The 17,253-nt window shown below is 31.9% G+C and overlaps 1 protein-coding gene across 1 annotated transcript in view; it reads right to left on the reverse strand.

The window, feature by feature from the left end:
* Positions 1–17,253, reverse strand: part of LOC127708663 (small glutamine-rich tetratricopeptide repeat-containing protein alpha-like) — a 34,381-nt gene that overhangs the window by 1,340 nt on the left and 15,788 nt on the right. The window contains exons 2-11 of the mRNA XM_052213749.1: positions 15,703–15,812; positions 13,988–14,106; positions 13,547–13,628; positions 12,539–12,638; positions 12,062–12,166; positions 10,827–10,965; positions 4,865–4,948; positions 4,057–4,094; positions 1,823–1,945; positions 1,129–1,232 (exon numbers count right to left, since the gene is read on the reverse strand). Coding sequence (XP_052069709.1) covers positions 1,129–1,232; positions 1,823–1,945; positions 4,057–4,094; positions 4,865–4,948; positions 10,827–10,965; positions 12,062–12,166; positions 12,539–12,638; positions 13,547–13,628; positions 13,988–14,106; positions 15,703–15,802 — 994 coding nt within the window. The 5' untranslated portion in view covers positions 15,803–15,812. The remainder of the gene's footprint in view (positions 1–1,128; positions 1,233–1,822; positions 1,946–4,056; positions 4,095–4,864; positions 4,949–10,826; positions 10,966–12,061; positions 12,167–12,538; positions 12,639–13,546; positions 13,629–13,987; positions 14,107–15,702; positions 15,813–17,253) is intronic.

Genomic DNA, 17,253 nt, shown 5'->3' on the forward strand with positions numbered 1-17,253 from the left:
TGTAGAAAATGTAAGGAACTATATCTTTTTTCTACGCATTCACTATTTGTTTTGATCCGACGTTATCGACGTCTTGACAACGCCTATTGTTGTATGACGTCAGAGAGTGAAATAACCACGTTTATTTCACATGTGAAATTATCGGTTTTTATTTGACTGGGAAATCAATGTAATTCAATGCTATCAATGTAATAATTACATTTATCACACAATCCATACATCAAATGCTAAGAAAATTCATGTCAAAAAATTCAAAAGAGGTATGTCTATTTCCCATGTATTTGTGTCACCTATACAGAGTCAATATAGTAAAGTCAATGAAATTAGATAAAATTAATATGAATATTATCTTATTTTGTCATAAAAATCTAAATTATACTTATAAGACATGAATCAGGAATACAATGAATTTTAGTTAACATTCAATGACTCTTTGAAAGTTTACCATCTAGTGACATAAATACGGATAGAACTGGTTCTTCTGCATTGTAGTGAAATATGAATATGTTGTTTTCTCAATCAGGACTTTTACAAATAAAGATATCTTTACCTATAGAGGTTAAATAATTTTCAAAGTAAACCAACATTAAAATTGATGTTCAACTTTATATAAGAATCTGGTGTGAAGCCGAGTTTTAAAAGTAGACAGACAAAGAAATGATTCCTGTGTACCTTTCTGAGATGAGTGTTATGTTTAAATAGAATACCGAGATTGTTTTTTCTAATTTATTATTTTTTTTGGGGGGGGGCTTGCAAAAAAAATGAAGAATGAAAAGCTGTTTCCGTTATTGTTTTTAAAATATTGAAATTATCTAATGCAGGCCTAATTGTATTCAAAACTTCATGATCTCATATCAAATATTATTAGGGTATCAGTCCAATTTTAACCAATCAATCATTTCATCTAATGGTGAGGAAAAATAACTAATTATTCTATCTTATTATCATGTTTGCATAATATTTCATCTGCTAGTTGCAGTATATAAAACTGATGTAAATAAACTCATCATAGATACCAGGATAGAATTTTGGACACCAGATGCAAGTTTTGTATACAAAAGACTCAATAGTGACATACGAATCAAAAAAGTTAAAAAGGCCAAACAAAGTATGAAGCTGAATGCTTACCATTACTTCCATCTGGATTATTAGGTGGTCTACCCATTTGTTGTCGTAATTGTGCTACAAGCTCAGGATTACTTTCTTGCATCTGTGAGGCCATTTGCTGACCACTGAAACAACCATTATTGAAACGTAAAGTGTTAATGAATCATGAGGAATTCTTTGCATAATGAATATCAGAAAAATTATCTAAAAAGTTGAAAAATTACCACTCAAGATCCTAGTTCTAATACTCTAGATCTATTTTGTTGGTCTAATATGTCTGTATAAACCAGTACTACTTTCACTTATTTAAACAATCTAACTTAATCTCACTGTATGTTGCCCTTTAGATATCTTTTGATTTTTTGGTGTCATTGGATTGCTGCCTCACTGAAGTATACTGCACACCTGTTTTTTATTCTTATCATTACCCTCGTAACCTGAAATATTACAACTTAAAAACTTGATATTATTGTCAGTTTGAACACAAATTATAGTCCTGAAGTGGTAGATTATGGTCTGAGAATTTATCCTCAGTATTCTTTATAATCACTTATATTTCTTCCAATTTCTATTAACATTAATACTAGTGATATTTTTCTCTACTGTCAGACTTACAGGTCAACATTTAGTATTAACAAACTAGTTTATGTGAAATAAAGACCCATCAGTATGAAGTGCAGAGGTTTCACATAAACAGAGTTCCATTTAAACTTACATTTGTAATATGTTACCGATTCCTCCCGGTACTCCCGGTACTCCTGGGGCTCCCCCTTCTGGTGCTTCCTCTGGATTACCTCCTGCCCCAGGAGCACCAAACCCTGACATCATGTTTGACATCCTGCAATTATCAAGTATATTATTTACCATTCACAAATCATAATAGTATGACTACCTACAAGAAATTCATACAAAGGTACCAAGACCTAATTCTGTCGACATCACAGATAATACAAAATGGAATTAGTTTCTAGGTAATATTGATCTTGTTATGAAAATTTTATTCAGGTTTTGGTTTGAAAAATAAGATTCAATATTTTATTTCCTTTATCAGACTGTAATTGTAATCCTCCACTTTTTGTGTTTATATTTTTTTGGCAACTGGTTTTCTCTGTCAGATATGAATATCTTATATAACTTTTTTTTCTAAGATGAGGCACTTTTCTAAGGTGATACTTAGAAAAGTCAGGTTGGTGCTGACAAATGAATTTAACAGACACATTTCAATGAAATAAATGCCTGGTATGGTTACTACGGTATATGTTACTTGCTTTTGCGCTAATTTAAAATTTTTTAAATATATCATTAGATTTCCTTAATTTAGGTAGATTCAAACTATTCTCAAGAAGGCTAAATATACCAGGCACCATCTTTAATGAAATGCCCAGAAAGTCCATAATCATCACAATGTTATTACATGCACTTTCTTTTATTATTTGAAAATGACTGCAGTTGCATCTTAACATCAACTGTGGAATCTTGAATCAAAGTAAAACTTCTTCTAACGCACTAGAGTGTAATTGAATAATATGCAATCACCCAAAATATCAATAATCAAATTCACAGCTACCAATATATACCAATTGCATGCTATTTTCAAAGTTGGTCATCAAAATCTGAACTTCCAAAGGAGAAGGTACTATTTGACCTTTTAGGCAAAAACATGCTAATTTTTGATACATTTTGACCTAATTAACAAAGAGAACAATCTTCACCCAAAATAACTTTTTGCCAGTTAATAGATAAACACAAAATACACATCCTGTGGGATTATCTTTTTTTTGGTGATAGTTGTGCTTTACATTATTTATATACATGTGCTAGGCAAATAGTCAAGATCTTTCCAAATTTTTGTCACTTTATGGCTTAAATACTCGTAAAAATAGATTTATATTTAACTCATTCGACCCCAAGAGATTTCTCGAAAATCAGGCATTTTCGAAAATTTGCAAACATATGCAAATTATTTCACTCTTGATGCTGTAGCTGATGCTGATCTATTAAACTATGTATTGAGAATTGGGGACAGATGGCATGGGTGGGTGGTGGGGTGGGAGCTGGTATATTTTCTGGTGGGTTTAAACCCACCCCTACTGAAAAATTGTCATTTTCAGTCTATTTTTCGATTTTAATACAACCTTGAGAAGTGAACATTGACCAAACTGTGTTTCTTTGTCATTCAAGTATTACCTGATAGTTACAGTAATCCATCCATACTGACTGGAAGTAAATGTGACTCGAGTGTCTTGCTGGGGAATTATTATTGGCAAGCCAGGTCTGCCTAAATGTCCATTTTACAGATTTCTGACCTAGATTTTACAGACCAGATTTCTTTTGGCCATATTCTACCTCCTTGTGTTCCTGTACCACCTATGCATGTATATATGATAATAGTTAATACCTACAGCCCATACCAGTTACGCAGTGGCCATCAAAAGACTCCCACTCCTACCTGATTTTGGCTACTTTTCATGTTTTTCCGATTTTGAACTTTAAAAGGCCATTAAAGTTGCCATATTTTCATAAACACACATCTGAGAAGAGTTTATGGACCATGAAGTGCATGGTTGAAGTCCCTGCTGTCAAGACAGTTCAGCTGGGGCAGTTCTAAAAAAGTATGGAGAGTCATATGGGCCATCAAAGAATGGTGGTCGCCATCACGACTACAGGCGGGATTGGGGGCGAAGGGGTTAACTACTGTTTAGTTTTATTAAAGTACTTAGATTAAACATTTGATTTTGCAATCCAAGATAATTAGGAATACATTTGAGTTTATGGTAAATTTTTCCTTAAATCGTTACTTCTACTTTTTGTGTGATCGCATGGTTAATTACCGAACAAATTCCTCAAGTTCCATTTTTTTTTTAAGAAAACAGTTTTTTATCTAGTAATTCAAAAGTTCCAAATGATGAAATGAACAATGCTTATATATATATATATACATAGTCTTACATTTGCTGCATTTGTGGATTACCCATCATTTGTGTTGCCTGTAAAAAATTAATTCAGTATGTTATTTGTTATTCTTAAATGTGTTTCTTTCACAATTTGTGTAGTTAACCTAATCTTATAAGATGTTGTCTATTGATAACTAAAGTCATCTATATTTTCTGTCATTTAGGGAATATGATGTTGATGGTAGATCATTGACAGTTACTGTTTAATTCATTTACAACTTTCATAGGCAATTTAGAGTTCAACCTAATGTATAGACCTTTATAGTCTTTAAGTTGCTGTCTCCTTGAAAATATACCCCACATCTCCTTTTATTTATATGCAATAGTAAATTTGAAAAAAAGAAGCTTTTATATATATTACTGATAAATAAAAGTACTGCGAGCCAAGCTCAGAAAAATGGTACCTGCCCCTTACAAATTTCATGATTTGCAAAGGGAAACACAAAAAAATCATTTGGATCATAAAACAAAATGAGAGGTTCACAATGGCATTATATGGTGTAGATTCTGAGAAAGTATCAATGAATTCTAATCAGGAATTTAGAAGTAGGGGATACAAAATTAGCTAATTGAAACTTCAAAATTAATTTGGATAAAAAACAAAATAGGAAGAGCAGAGTGAAAATTTCTGAGAAAGTTTCATTAAATTCTAATTCTTTAAACTGCACAAATAATCTTAAGTTTTGGTCTGTGGCATAACAAATTATGCAATAATTTCTGAACTTACATTAAAAATACAAAAACACAAGTTATATTTTTACAGCTTTTCGCAAAATCTTAAAATCTGAAAGACAAAATCTTACCATTTCCATTACATGTGGGTTATTTAATATCTGACTAAAATCCATGGGTATACCACCACCACCTGATCCTAAACCAAAGCCTGCCTGCAATTCAAAAAACATAAAATGTTACTTTATAAAATGATAAGAAATGGAGACCATCATACAAATACATGTACAAACACTAAGTATAATAATAATAAACTATTTTGAGATGATATAAAAATAAAATGCTTCGCTGGGGCGCAGCTTGATACGACCGCAGAGGTCGAACCCTGAACAGTTGGGGCAAGTATGGACACAACATTCAAGCTTGATACAGCTCTGAATTTGGATTGTTATTAAATATTTGACACAGCATAGGTTTCTGACACAGAAAGAATGTGGTCTAAGAACTTGAATTTTTTTAATTTACCTATTATGGTCCAATGTCCAAAATCAAAATACATGGTTAGATTCAGCATATCAAAGAAACCCATATATTCAATTTTTGTTAAAATCAAACAAAGTTTAATTTTGGACCCCAACTTGGACAAACTTGAAAACTGGGCCCATAATCAAAAATCTAAACACATGTTTAGATTCAGCATATCAAAGAACCCAAAGAATTCAATTTTTGCTAAAATCAAACTAAGTTTAATTTTGGACCCTTTGGACCTTAATGTAGACCAATTTAAAAAACGGGACTTAAAATTAAAAATCTAAATACACGGTTAGATTTGGAATATCAAAGAACCCCAATAATTCAATTTTTGATGAAATCAAACAAAGTTTAATTTTGGACCCTTTTGACCTCAATATGAACCAATTTGATAGCGGGGCCCACAAATAAAAAATCTAAATTCATGGTTAGATTCAGCATATCAAAGAACCCCATATATTCAATTTTTGTTGAAATCAAAAAAAGTATAATTTTGGACCCCAACTTGGACCAACTTGAAAACTGGGCCCATAATCAAAAATCTAAACACATGTTTAGATTCAGCATATCAAAGAACCCCAAGAATTCAATTTTTGTTAAAATCAAACTAAGTTTAATTTTGGACCCTTTGGACCTCAATGAAGACCAATTTAAAAAACGGGACCCAAATTAAAAATCTAAAAACACGGTTAGATTTGGCATATCAAAGAACCCCAAGAATTCAATTTTCTATGAAATCAAACAAAGTTTAATTTTGGACCCTTTTGACCTCAATATGAACCAATTTGATAGCGGGGCCTACAAATAAAAAATCTAAATACATGGTTAGATTCAGCATATCAAAGAACCTCATATATTCAATTTTTGTTGAAATCAAACAAAGTTTAATTTTGGACCCCAATTTGGACCAACTTGAAAACTGGGCCCATAATCAAAAATCTAAATACATGTTTAGATTCAGCATATCAAAGAACCCCATATATTCAATTTTTGTTGAAATCAAACAAAGTTTAAATACTGGACCCTATCTTGGACCAACTTGAAAACTGGGCCCATAATCAAAAATCTAAACACATGTTTAGATTCAGCAAATCAAAGAACCCCAAGAATTCAATTTTTGTTAAAATCAAACTAAGTTTAATTTGGACCCTTTGGACCTCAATGTAGACCAATTTAAAAAACAGGACCCAAAATTAAAAACCTAAATACACAGTTAGATTTGGAATATCAAAGAACCCCAATAATTCAATTTTAGATGAAATCAAACAAAGTTTAATTTTGGACCCTTTTGACCTCAATATGAACCAATTAGATGATGGGGTCCACAAATAAAAAATCTAAATACATGGTTAGATTCAGCATATCAAAGAACCCCATATATTCAATTTTTGTTGAAATCAAACAAAGTTTAATTTTGGACCCCAATTTGGACCAACTTGAAAACTGGGCCAAAAATCAAAAATCTAAATACATGTTTAGATTCAGCATATCAAAGAACCTCATATATTCAATTTTTGCTAAAATCAAACAAAGTTTAATTTTGGACCCTTTGGACATTAATGTAGACCAATTTGAAAACTGGACCCAAAATTAAAAATCTAAATACACTGTTAGATTCGGCATAACAAATAAATAAATGTGATCAAAGATTTTACAAATCTAATGCGCCATACTGTGCAATTAAAGATTACTTCTTGAAATTTTTCAATATTTGAAATTTGAAAAAAAAATAATATTTGAAGAATAATTCTTTTTAATTTCTGAAATCTGAAATGAGAAAAAATTGGCCCCCCCCACAATTTCTTTTTATCCCCCCCCCCCCCCTTTTTCCCCCAAAAAAATTCTTTCCCTCAAGATATGGTCATAATCTCAATTCAAATTTCCAATGGAGTTGGCAACCATAATTACCCATTTAAATTTACCATAGTGCTAACTTAATCTATTTTATAATAGAATTAATAAAAATATAGTGTCAAATCTTTCATATGGATTTTTTTGTAAAAAAAAAAGATGAAAACATTTGCAGATATTTTTACTGGTCTTCCTTTATAAATATGCATTTCTTTAAACATAATTTAAAAGCAGTGTAAGGGAAGTAACCAAAACGTTGTATTTTGATTACCTCCCTTACACTGTTTTAGATTATCTTTATTGTTCATTAACCATTACTTTATACATAATTTAAAAGCAGTGTAAGGGAGATAATTTCAATGATGTATTTGATTTATCTCCCTTACACTGCTTTAAATTATGTTTTGTACTAAAGTATTTGTCCATTAACCAGGACAACCTTGTTTTTCCCCCTTTTTTGCCCCTAATTCCTAAACGGTTTGAGCCATAACCCCCCAAAGCAAATCCTAACCATCCCTTTGTGGTATGGAAACTTGTAGTATAATTTCAGAGAGATCCATACACCGTTCCACAGTTATTGTCTGGAAACTAGAAAATGCTCATTTTTGGCCCCTTTTTGGCCCCTAATTCCTTAACTGTTGGTACCATAACCCCCAAAATCAATCCCAACCTTCCTTTTGTGGTATTTAACCTTATGGTCAAATTTCAGAAAGATCCATTCACTTAAACTAAAGTTAGAGTGCGAAAACCAATATGTATTCGGACGACGACGCCGGATGACGACGACGACGACGACGACGACGACGCCAACGTCATACCAATATACGACCACAAAATTTTTTTGCGGTCGTATAAAAAATGAACTGTTGACACAGAGATATGTCTCGTCTTTTTGTAATTTTGATAGTATAATGCCAATGTTCAAATTAAAATGGCAATAACTATGCAAAACATTCAGTCAATAAACCATGACTGAAGGCACAGGGCCAAATAACTTCCATGGAAACGAGAAATGCCAAATCTTATCAATTTACGTACCAAATACCATTGACTTATCATAAGTTGTTCCCTTTAAACTGACTTAAACATAAACTTTAACTTGTAAACTATGCAAAAGATCAAAAGTCTATGAACCATGATGAAGATTAATTGATTGGTGATTGCTTTATGCTGCATCTGCACAAAAAGGCTATATCGCGGTGACCACCATGATGAGGAGGCAGGGCGCATATAATCTTCATGGAAATGAGACATGCAAATGCTAATACAACTGCATACTAAATATCATTGACTTTACATAAGTGGTTCATCTTCAACTGATCTAATCACAAACTTTAACATTTTAACTATGAAAAACATTCAAAGTCATAGACCATGACTGAGGGGGATGGACCAAATAATCTCCAGGTAAATGAAATGTACCAATGCTAATACAACTGCATACTAAGCATCATTTATTAACTACTTGTGGTTCCCCTTAAACTGACCTAATCACAAAATAATGCATGTTAACTAAGCATTGTTAATAATTGTTGATGACACCCCTGCTGTCGCCAATGCCGGAAACAGCATACCTTAGACTTGCTTTTTGACTACGTCAAGGCGAGACAAAAATGAATCTGATGGATTATACCATATAAGGGATACTGTGGATTCATTATTATTCATTGGATACCAATTTTCATGGATTCATTAGTAGAGGCAAACCATGAATTTAAAAGTTCAATCAAGCATAAATTTCCACGAAAATATATTTCTCCAATCCATAATAAAATGCTTCGCTGAGCGCAGCCTGATACAACCGCAGAGGTCGAACCCAGAACAGTTGGGGCAAATTTGGACACAATATTCAAGCTTGATACTGTCTGAATTTGGATTGTGATCAAATTTTTTACATAATATAGGTTTCTGACACAAAATAAATGTGGTCAAAGATCTTATAAATCCATTGCGCAATACTGTGCAATTGAAGATTTCTTCTTGAAACTTTTCAAAAATTCGAAATTTTAAAAATTTTGAAAAAAAAAAATGTTTTTTGAATTTCTTAAAACAATTGGGAAAAAAATTCCCCCCCCCAACTTTTTGAACCCCCCCCCCCCTTGGAGCAATAACCCCAAAACTCAATCCCAGCCCCTTTCCTTTGTAGTATCGAACCTTGTAGTACAATTTCTGAGATATCCATACACTTACACACAAGTTATTGTCTGGAAACTAGAAAAATGCTTGTTTTTGGCCTTTTTTTGGCCCCTAATTCCTACATGTTTGGGGCAATTAACCCAAACTCAATCCAAGCCTTTCCTTTGTTATATGGAACCTTGTGGTACAATGTCAGAGAGATCCATACACTTACACACTAGTTATTGTCTGGAAACTAGAAAAATGCTTGTTTTTGGCCCCTTTTTGGCCCTTAATTCCTATACTGTTGGCTCCATAACCCCTAAAATGAATCCCAACCTTCTACTTGTAGTATTAAACATTGTGGTACAATTTCAGTGCAATCGAAATACTTATACACAAGTTATTATCCTGAAACTAGAAAAATGCTTGTTTTGGGTCCCTTTTTGGGCCCCTAATTCCTAAACGGTTGGGACCATCATCCCCGAAATAAATCCCAACCTTCCTTTTGTGGTATTGAACCTTCTTAAAAAATTTCATAGAGATCCATTCACTTTAACTAAAGTTATTGTCCGAAAACCAATGTGTCTACGGACGCAGACGTAGACGAAGACATCATACCATTATACGATCCCAAAAAATTGTTTGCGTTCGTATAAAAATTGATATCCACAAAAACAAATGAATCCACAGTAATATCATTTACAAAGTACTCCTTAAACTGGACTACTTCCAAGGTCAAGCTAGTTCTATCGACATATCTAATTTATGTAAAATATACAAAAATAGAGAAGGACCATAAGTGAGGGAGTTGGTCTAAAAATATAATCCTCATGGAAATGAGATGTACTGATTCTCATTCACTTACCATTGGTTTGACATAAGTGGTTCCTGTTAAACTGACTTACCACAGGGATGTTTAACAATTCTTACTACCTGAAGACGTGTCGGCTAAACTAACCTTACCAAAATGCTTAACATATAAAACATGAAAATAATTCAGTCATTGAAAAGTAACCAAGGGACTAGGGCTAAAAAATATATTGAATTGATGCCAATAGCATATCAAATAAACGGATTCATGTCAAACTGACCTACTGTGTACCTGCCAATCTCTGAAAAGTCATTTTTTTTATCAACATTGTAAATATCTGTCCTATTTGGTTGCCCAAAACCGTCTGCAATCATTTTCAAACAGAATTTTGCCTTCCTTCTCTTCGTAAAAATTTGTTATCTTAGTGGAAACAAATAATGTCATCTCCAGGGTTTCAAAGCAGTCATATTGAAGGCCTCACTGTGACTTTGAGATGAAGAACAGCAATAAAAGCGCTGTTCCTTTGCTTTTTGTGTGTTTTGTTTGCTGTGCATGTACTGATTTTGTGTCACGGATGGATACCCCATATCCTTTGTTTTTCTATTATATTGCCTGGCCATGACCTTTTTCTCATAAAACTTTTTTACTTCATGTAATCTAGTAGTAGACAGTGTGAAATAATGGGATGTATTGTTTTATATCTTTATTTATAGTTATAAATGGATAACATCAATATCAAATGTCACTATTAAATATTTGTGACAAGTATCAGGAAAATATACCTTAGCAGCTTCTTCTTTTAATTTTTGTTCGGCTATTTCTAGATTATTTTGATATGACTGGTTAGTAGGATCTAATTCTAAAGCTTTTCTGTAACATTCCAGTGCACTTTCATGGTCATTTAATGCTGTGTATGCTATACTGTAAAAATATAAATCACACATTTTTGTTAAAATTACTGAATGAATATCACCTAAACTAATACAGCCTTAACAGTTACATAAATATAATTTAATTAAAAATGATATGGTATTAACTACATATAAAGATAAAGATTAAATGTTCCCATCATAAATTATGTGTTGTATGTATTGTTTGAATGCTATATTCATTTATTATATACTTAGTAGATAAATTGTATGTGTAATACAATCATTGGCAAGCGTGCTGTATCAGCCACCCGTGATGATATCGATATCAGCACGCGTACGGTTGCAAAGGCTTTATCACACCTTTAATCTGTATGACATCACGTCATCGATTGCAGTCACTGTTGTAAAGTCTTTATCAAACCCCTAATCTGTATGACGTCTCGTCAAACCTGTAATATGTATGACGTCATTTCAAACCTCCTTATCTGTATGACGTCATGTCACATACAAAATTCAACATGAGGTGTATATGTATATAATAAAGTGTATATGATACGGCTTTTTCAATATCACACACTGTATCAACCCTCAACCAATATAATCCCTCGAGCAGAGCTCTTGGGATTATATTGGTGTCTCGGGTTGATACGGATGTGATATTGAAAAAGCCATATGATATTCTATATTTATCATTGATCAATCTGAATTGTATCAGATTATTGACCTGATTGACATCCTAGTGCTGTGTACCATTCTTAACCTTGCCAGCATCTTAAAAATAGAAAAAACCCAGGCCATGAACATGATGTATTTGAAATTAGGAAAAGTACCATTAATTATTATTTATCCGTTACATCATATATATATTATACTGTATACTAATAAAAGGAGATGTGGAGTACCTCAACTAGACAGCAATCAAACACCCCAATAAAACCAGAAAAGACATCAAGAGGCCAACAAATAATCTTCAAAAATAAATATCATTATGTGTTCATACCATATCTATACATTAACTGTCTCTTAATTTTCCAGAGCTTCACTATTAAGCAACTTTATGTTAATTTGTTTGAACCACTGGACTAAACCAAATAAGTATTTCTCAAATCGTTGAAATAACTGATATCTATGATTTTAATACATACCCCATCCTACCATATGCCTTGCTATACTGTGGATCTATTGTTAATGCCTTTTCACAATCTTCTATAGCTTTTACATGTTTGTTCAATTTACTATATGCTGCTGCCCTGCAAATAGTAAATGGTACTTTTGATCAAATGTACTTCAATTTTACATGTTATAACAAATTTCAAGTGAAACATAAAGAAGTTTCATTTAAGAAACATTTCTGTAATTTTCAATGGTCTGTTCAAAGGGAGATAATTTCACATTGTTTATGTTCAGGACCATATGAGTATTTGGACCATACACGTATGGTTTGAGCATATGAGTATATACTTGTTTGGTTATCAACGGGCCAGACCATATGAGTATTTAGACCATATAGGTATTTTTCGAACAAATTCTAACTTCCTTCATACGAATATATAGCTTGTTCTCCAAACCAAAATTTCTAACTAAAATCCTTTATCTTTGACATCCTAATTGTAATGTTTTACCTATTACAGAAAAATACTGAATTATGACTATCTAGTTTCAAAGCTTGTGTATAACATTCCAAAGCATCTGAAAATTTCTCTGCCTTCATGAACTCATTTCCTGAAAATAAATACAACTTTACATTACATCAGAGTAAATTCTACACAAGTATAAATGATCCTACTACATATACGTACTGCAATATTATAACTTGGATGTAAAACTTAACCAAAGTCAATAAAGCATAAAAACTTAGTAACAGTACCCTACTTTTACCCTGATACTGTCATATTCTTCAAGATATAACTCTATGTAGGTTTAGACGATCATATTACTTATAATAATCAAGACATTAACCCTGACTTAAATCTAGAAAAAAAGTCAATGACGGTGACCTATAGTTGTTAATTTCTGTGTAATTTTGGTCTCTTGTGGAGATTTGTCTCATTGGCATACATACCACATCTTCTTATTCTTATATCAATAAAGCTTGAAATGTAGTTCACAGTGACATACATTTACTTTGATGCTGACCTACTCCCACAAATAAATCTCTTCCCAGGTTAAGATGATCCTAATACTTATAGTTATGAAAATATTAACTTTAATGTAAAACTTAACAAAAGTCAACAAAGAGTTAGCTATAGGTCACAGTGACCTACTTTAGCCTGGAAGCTGATCTAATCACTGAAACATATTTACACAAGTTTGGATGATCCTTTTTCTTCTAGCTACCAAGATATGGAATCGAGCTCAAAATCAAACCAACATCAGCTTGGACATAAACCTTGACCAAAATCATTGAATTATGAATATGAGTACAATGTTCTTTCCTTGCAATACAAAGTTTAAATGTACCTGCATACAAAGTTCTAAGATAAGTGGCCTTATAGGTACTGATATCTGCCTGCAGACATAAATTAGCTTGCACAAAGACACAAAGAGTTCTTATATAATTCTTCTTCAACTTTATGTAATGAAAACATGTAAGCAATGTTAAACAAAAATTTTGGATTGCAATTTAATACCTTTGTTTTTTAATATTTCTGCCTCTTCTTTTTCTTCTGGTGTTGGTTCATGTATTGACAAAGAATCAAATTCTGCTTCTGGCTGCAAAAAAAAATCTTTAATGAAATACATTTAATGTGTAAATTCATACCAACATGCTTCCACACTCTATCTATTGTGTCAAGTCATTATCTTATTTCATTACAAAATTTGAAAATGGAAATGTTAAATTTTTTCATTTTGTATTGACAAGAGGACTTATCACTCATGGGTGCATGACAGATCTGAAAAGTGCACACACATTACAACTCATCACTATTGAGTTATTAATGAAATATGGGGTCATTCTGTTGAATGGTTTCTGAGAAAATTTTCAAGTTTAAATGTTACAGGCACATTTAGGACAAATGATGAACCAAAAGATGCACAATAACCACAGTTTAATTTTTCAAAATTCTTACCTCACTAGATATCTGAGAATTAAAGATGTCCAGTAAATTTTTTGGCACAGACAGCTTCTTCACTTGTGCTGGATCTTGTGTGCTTACAGCATATGTGGACTCTAAACACTGTATTGCAACTGAAAGAATTAATTAAAAAAAATATACTAAATTATATATATCAGTAAAGTGTGATTTAATTTCATATCAGTTTACATGACAATGTTCTGCATAAATATATGTAAAAAATCTGAAATAATCAATGCATTAAAAAAATGGTTTTGAATAGTTTGGAGGAAAAAAAATCTTCAGTTTTATCCATTTCAAAATTGAGAAACATTTAACATCTCTTATAGTAACCTTGCTTTATGAATCTACTTTGAAGTACAGCTTAAGCTATCAGAGTGAACTGTAGGATGGCATGGTTAAATCTGAACTTGCTTTTAGTAACAATGAGCATTCTTTGATACCATATTTGGTACTGTTTTATTTGTACCTGAGACAGCATTTTGTTGTCTATTATTCAAGGAATGACTGTAATATTTTTTCTGTCTATGAAGAAATAACATCAAAAATGTGGTGCACACTGAATAATCCGCGTAGCGGGTTATTTTAAAGTGTGCACCACATTTTTGATGTTATTTCTTCATAGACAGAAAAAATATTACAGTCATTTCTTATAATTTAATTCTAAATTCCATTTTAAACCGGAGTAAACCATGAAAAAACGTTGATGACGTCACGGTCACATGACAAAATTATGTCTATGAGCAGATAAACAAAACAACGTCAGCCAATCAGAAGACGTGTTACATCAAAAATTAAATTATACAAGGATATAGATAACTGCTTTTTCTGTAATGATTTATGATGATATTTTATGTACATTTTGCTTGAAAGTTGAGTGCTAAAAAAATTCTATAAATTCAGAGATGTTGCTGGCATTTACAGAGGTCTCAAATGTGCTTGTCTGTTTAGTGGACAATGATTAATTACTGGTCTGCACAAAATTTTACACAAAAAAAATATTCTCTTTTTTGAATATATATATGGTCCAGAGTTTTTATCTGGTTTTGACCTTGAAACTGGTGTCCTTCACCATTTCTTCATTTACTGTTTCAACTGTCCACCTTTCATAAATGCTTTAGGGAAAACAATGAGTGTCTATTGACATCTTAATCTCTTTTTTTTGTATTGTTTGGTTCTGGTTGCTGTATAATTGATGTAAACCTCACTTTAAATTAAAAGATACAGTTCAGGGTTGGCAAAAACCCGGGTTTTATGAGTATTGCCCAGTGGGAAATACTGGGAAAACCCGGGTTTTACTGGGTTTTACCGGGTAATACTGGGCAATACTGGATAATATGAAATACTGGCCTGAATTTCAAAGAGGATTCAGTGATTAATCACAAACGCAATACATTAAAATCGAAGAATTCAATTTGTTTTTTTTTAATAAATATAACTAATATTAAGAATTAACAATTCTATGTAAGGAAAATTTACTAAGTTTTAGCAAATGTTTATGTACATCACTAATCAATAAGTAATTATTCAGATTATTATACAGATTTGTTTATATAACAATAATCAGCCTTTTGATTTCTATAAGTGTTCTTGGCCTGTCCCCTTAGGGTGTTTATTTAGCAATATGATTGTATAACAATTAAAATTTACAATTCACTTAAACACTACTTTGCCAACCCTGAAAGTTAGTCTATGAAAACAAAACTGACCTTCTAATCCTTCTACTCCTTCATCACTAAGATTTGCAGCCGTTTTCTGATCCTCCAGAAAACGTATTATTGAGAACACCAATTTGTTAACATCTGCCATTTCACCTTATCTAAAAAATTTCAAACAATGCATTATTATATTCAAATACTGAACAGTCTAATTTTTGTTTATTTCTTTGATAATGAAATATGAATCTGACCATAAATGTAAAAACAATTGAAAGTCCTGGTAGAAAAAAAAATAGGAGTCACAAAAACCATGTCTAAATATGGGAGTCTGCATGAAATAACATACACATATTTACTATATAACTTTTTTTTTGTAACTTGCTAATGAATACTGAAAATTCAGAAATTATTGCGTGCATTTATTATTGCGATTTTCAATAATGGACAAAAATTCTAGTTTAATTATTGCAATTTTTGCGATTTTGAAAAATCTGCATTTAGGTCTATGTTTCAGTTATCAGAATGTGAGTTCTTATTATTGCGATACTCACACAGTCGAATTATTCGCATTAATAAAAACCTGATAATAATTCCTGAATTTACAGTACTTTGTTATTATGGTATTCACAATAAAATTTTTGTACTTATTGATGAAAACCTTAGGTTAGATAAAGCGTGTCAATCATATGATTGTACAGACTCAGTGGCTGACAACACTTGACATTGTAATAAAATGTCATAATTTGTGTGCTCCTAGACTGTCTTGTCCTTGTTTGAATCAAATACTTTTTCTTCAACATCTTTGATCATGTTGCTTTTTGGTTTTGCATGTATGCCTTCTGCTGCTGGCAAATGTTCAGGGTTGGTTTCATGCCTGGTAAAACAATATACTGAATATTCAAGTAATCCCAAATAAGCAAATGTGTTTTCTTTTAAGAGTCTCTGCACCATTTTAAAGCAAACTTGAATTTAATTGTTTTTTTCCAACTTTTCTAACCACAGAAATTTGGGAAGCCCCATTCATCACTAAATTTCTCTTTTAAACAGATCTACTATCAGAATGTGATTTTTCATTACGTTCACCAGTTTCATACTGTGAATGAGCATTTTCAATTTCCAAAACCTCCTCCGCTGGTCAATGACGATCTTATAAACTCACCTCTGTGACATCTAAAAATTGCTAATTAAGCTCAGTTATAAGAATCTTTTTACGCAAAACATCTTTTAATTACGTAAGATTTATATTTGCTTATACATATACTACAGTTAAAACAAATTGTGCTTCCTATAGGAGTGGCTTCTTTGTTACACACACGTCTAAATCCAATTTAGAGCATTAAATTAAACCACACCTCTAGTCCTTAGGATTCCTGATAGACAAAGTATTATGTGCACTTCAGATTTCTTTATGTTTGTTATACATTCCCATAACACGGCAGATATGTAACTTTTACTCTGCTTTGATACTGGCTGAATTTGAAAATAGTTGCTGTAGATCTCACCATTCTCTAAATTATCTACGTTGTTATTTTCATTCTTAAACTTTAATTATATAACTGTTCAATGCTAAACATTAAAACAATCATAGAGGTGAGAGACGTA

This window comes from Mytilus californianus, unplaced genomic scaffold (assembly GCF_021869535.1).
Source record: "Mytilus californianus isolate M0D057914Y unplaced genomic scaffold, xbMytCali1.0.p SCAF_1, whole genome shotgun sequence".
NCBI classification, from domain to species: Eukaryota; Metazoa; Mollusca; class Bivalvia; order Mytilida; family Mytilidae; genus Mytilus; species Mytilus californianus.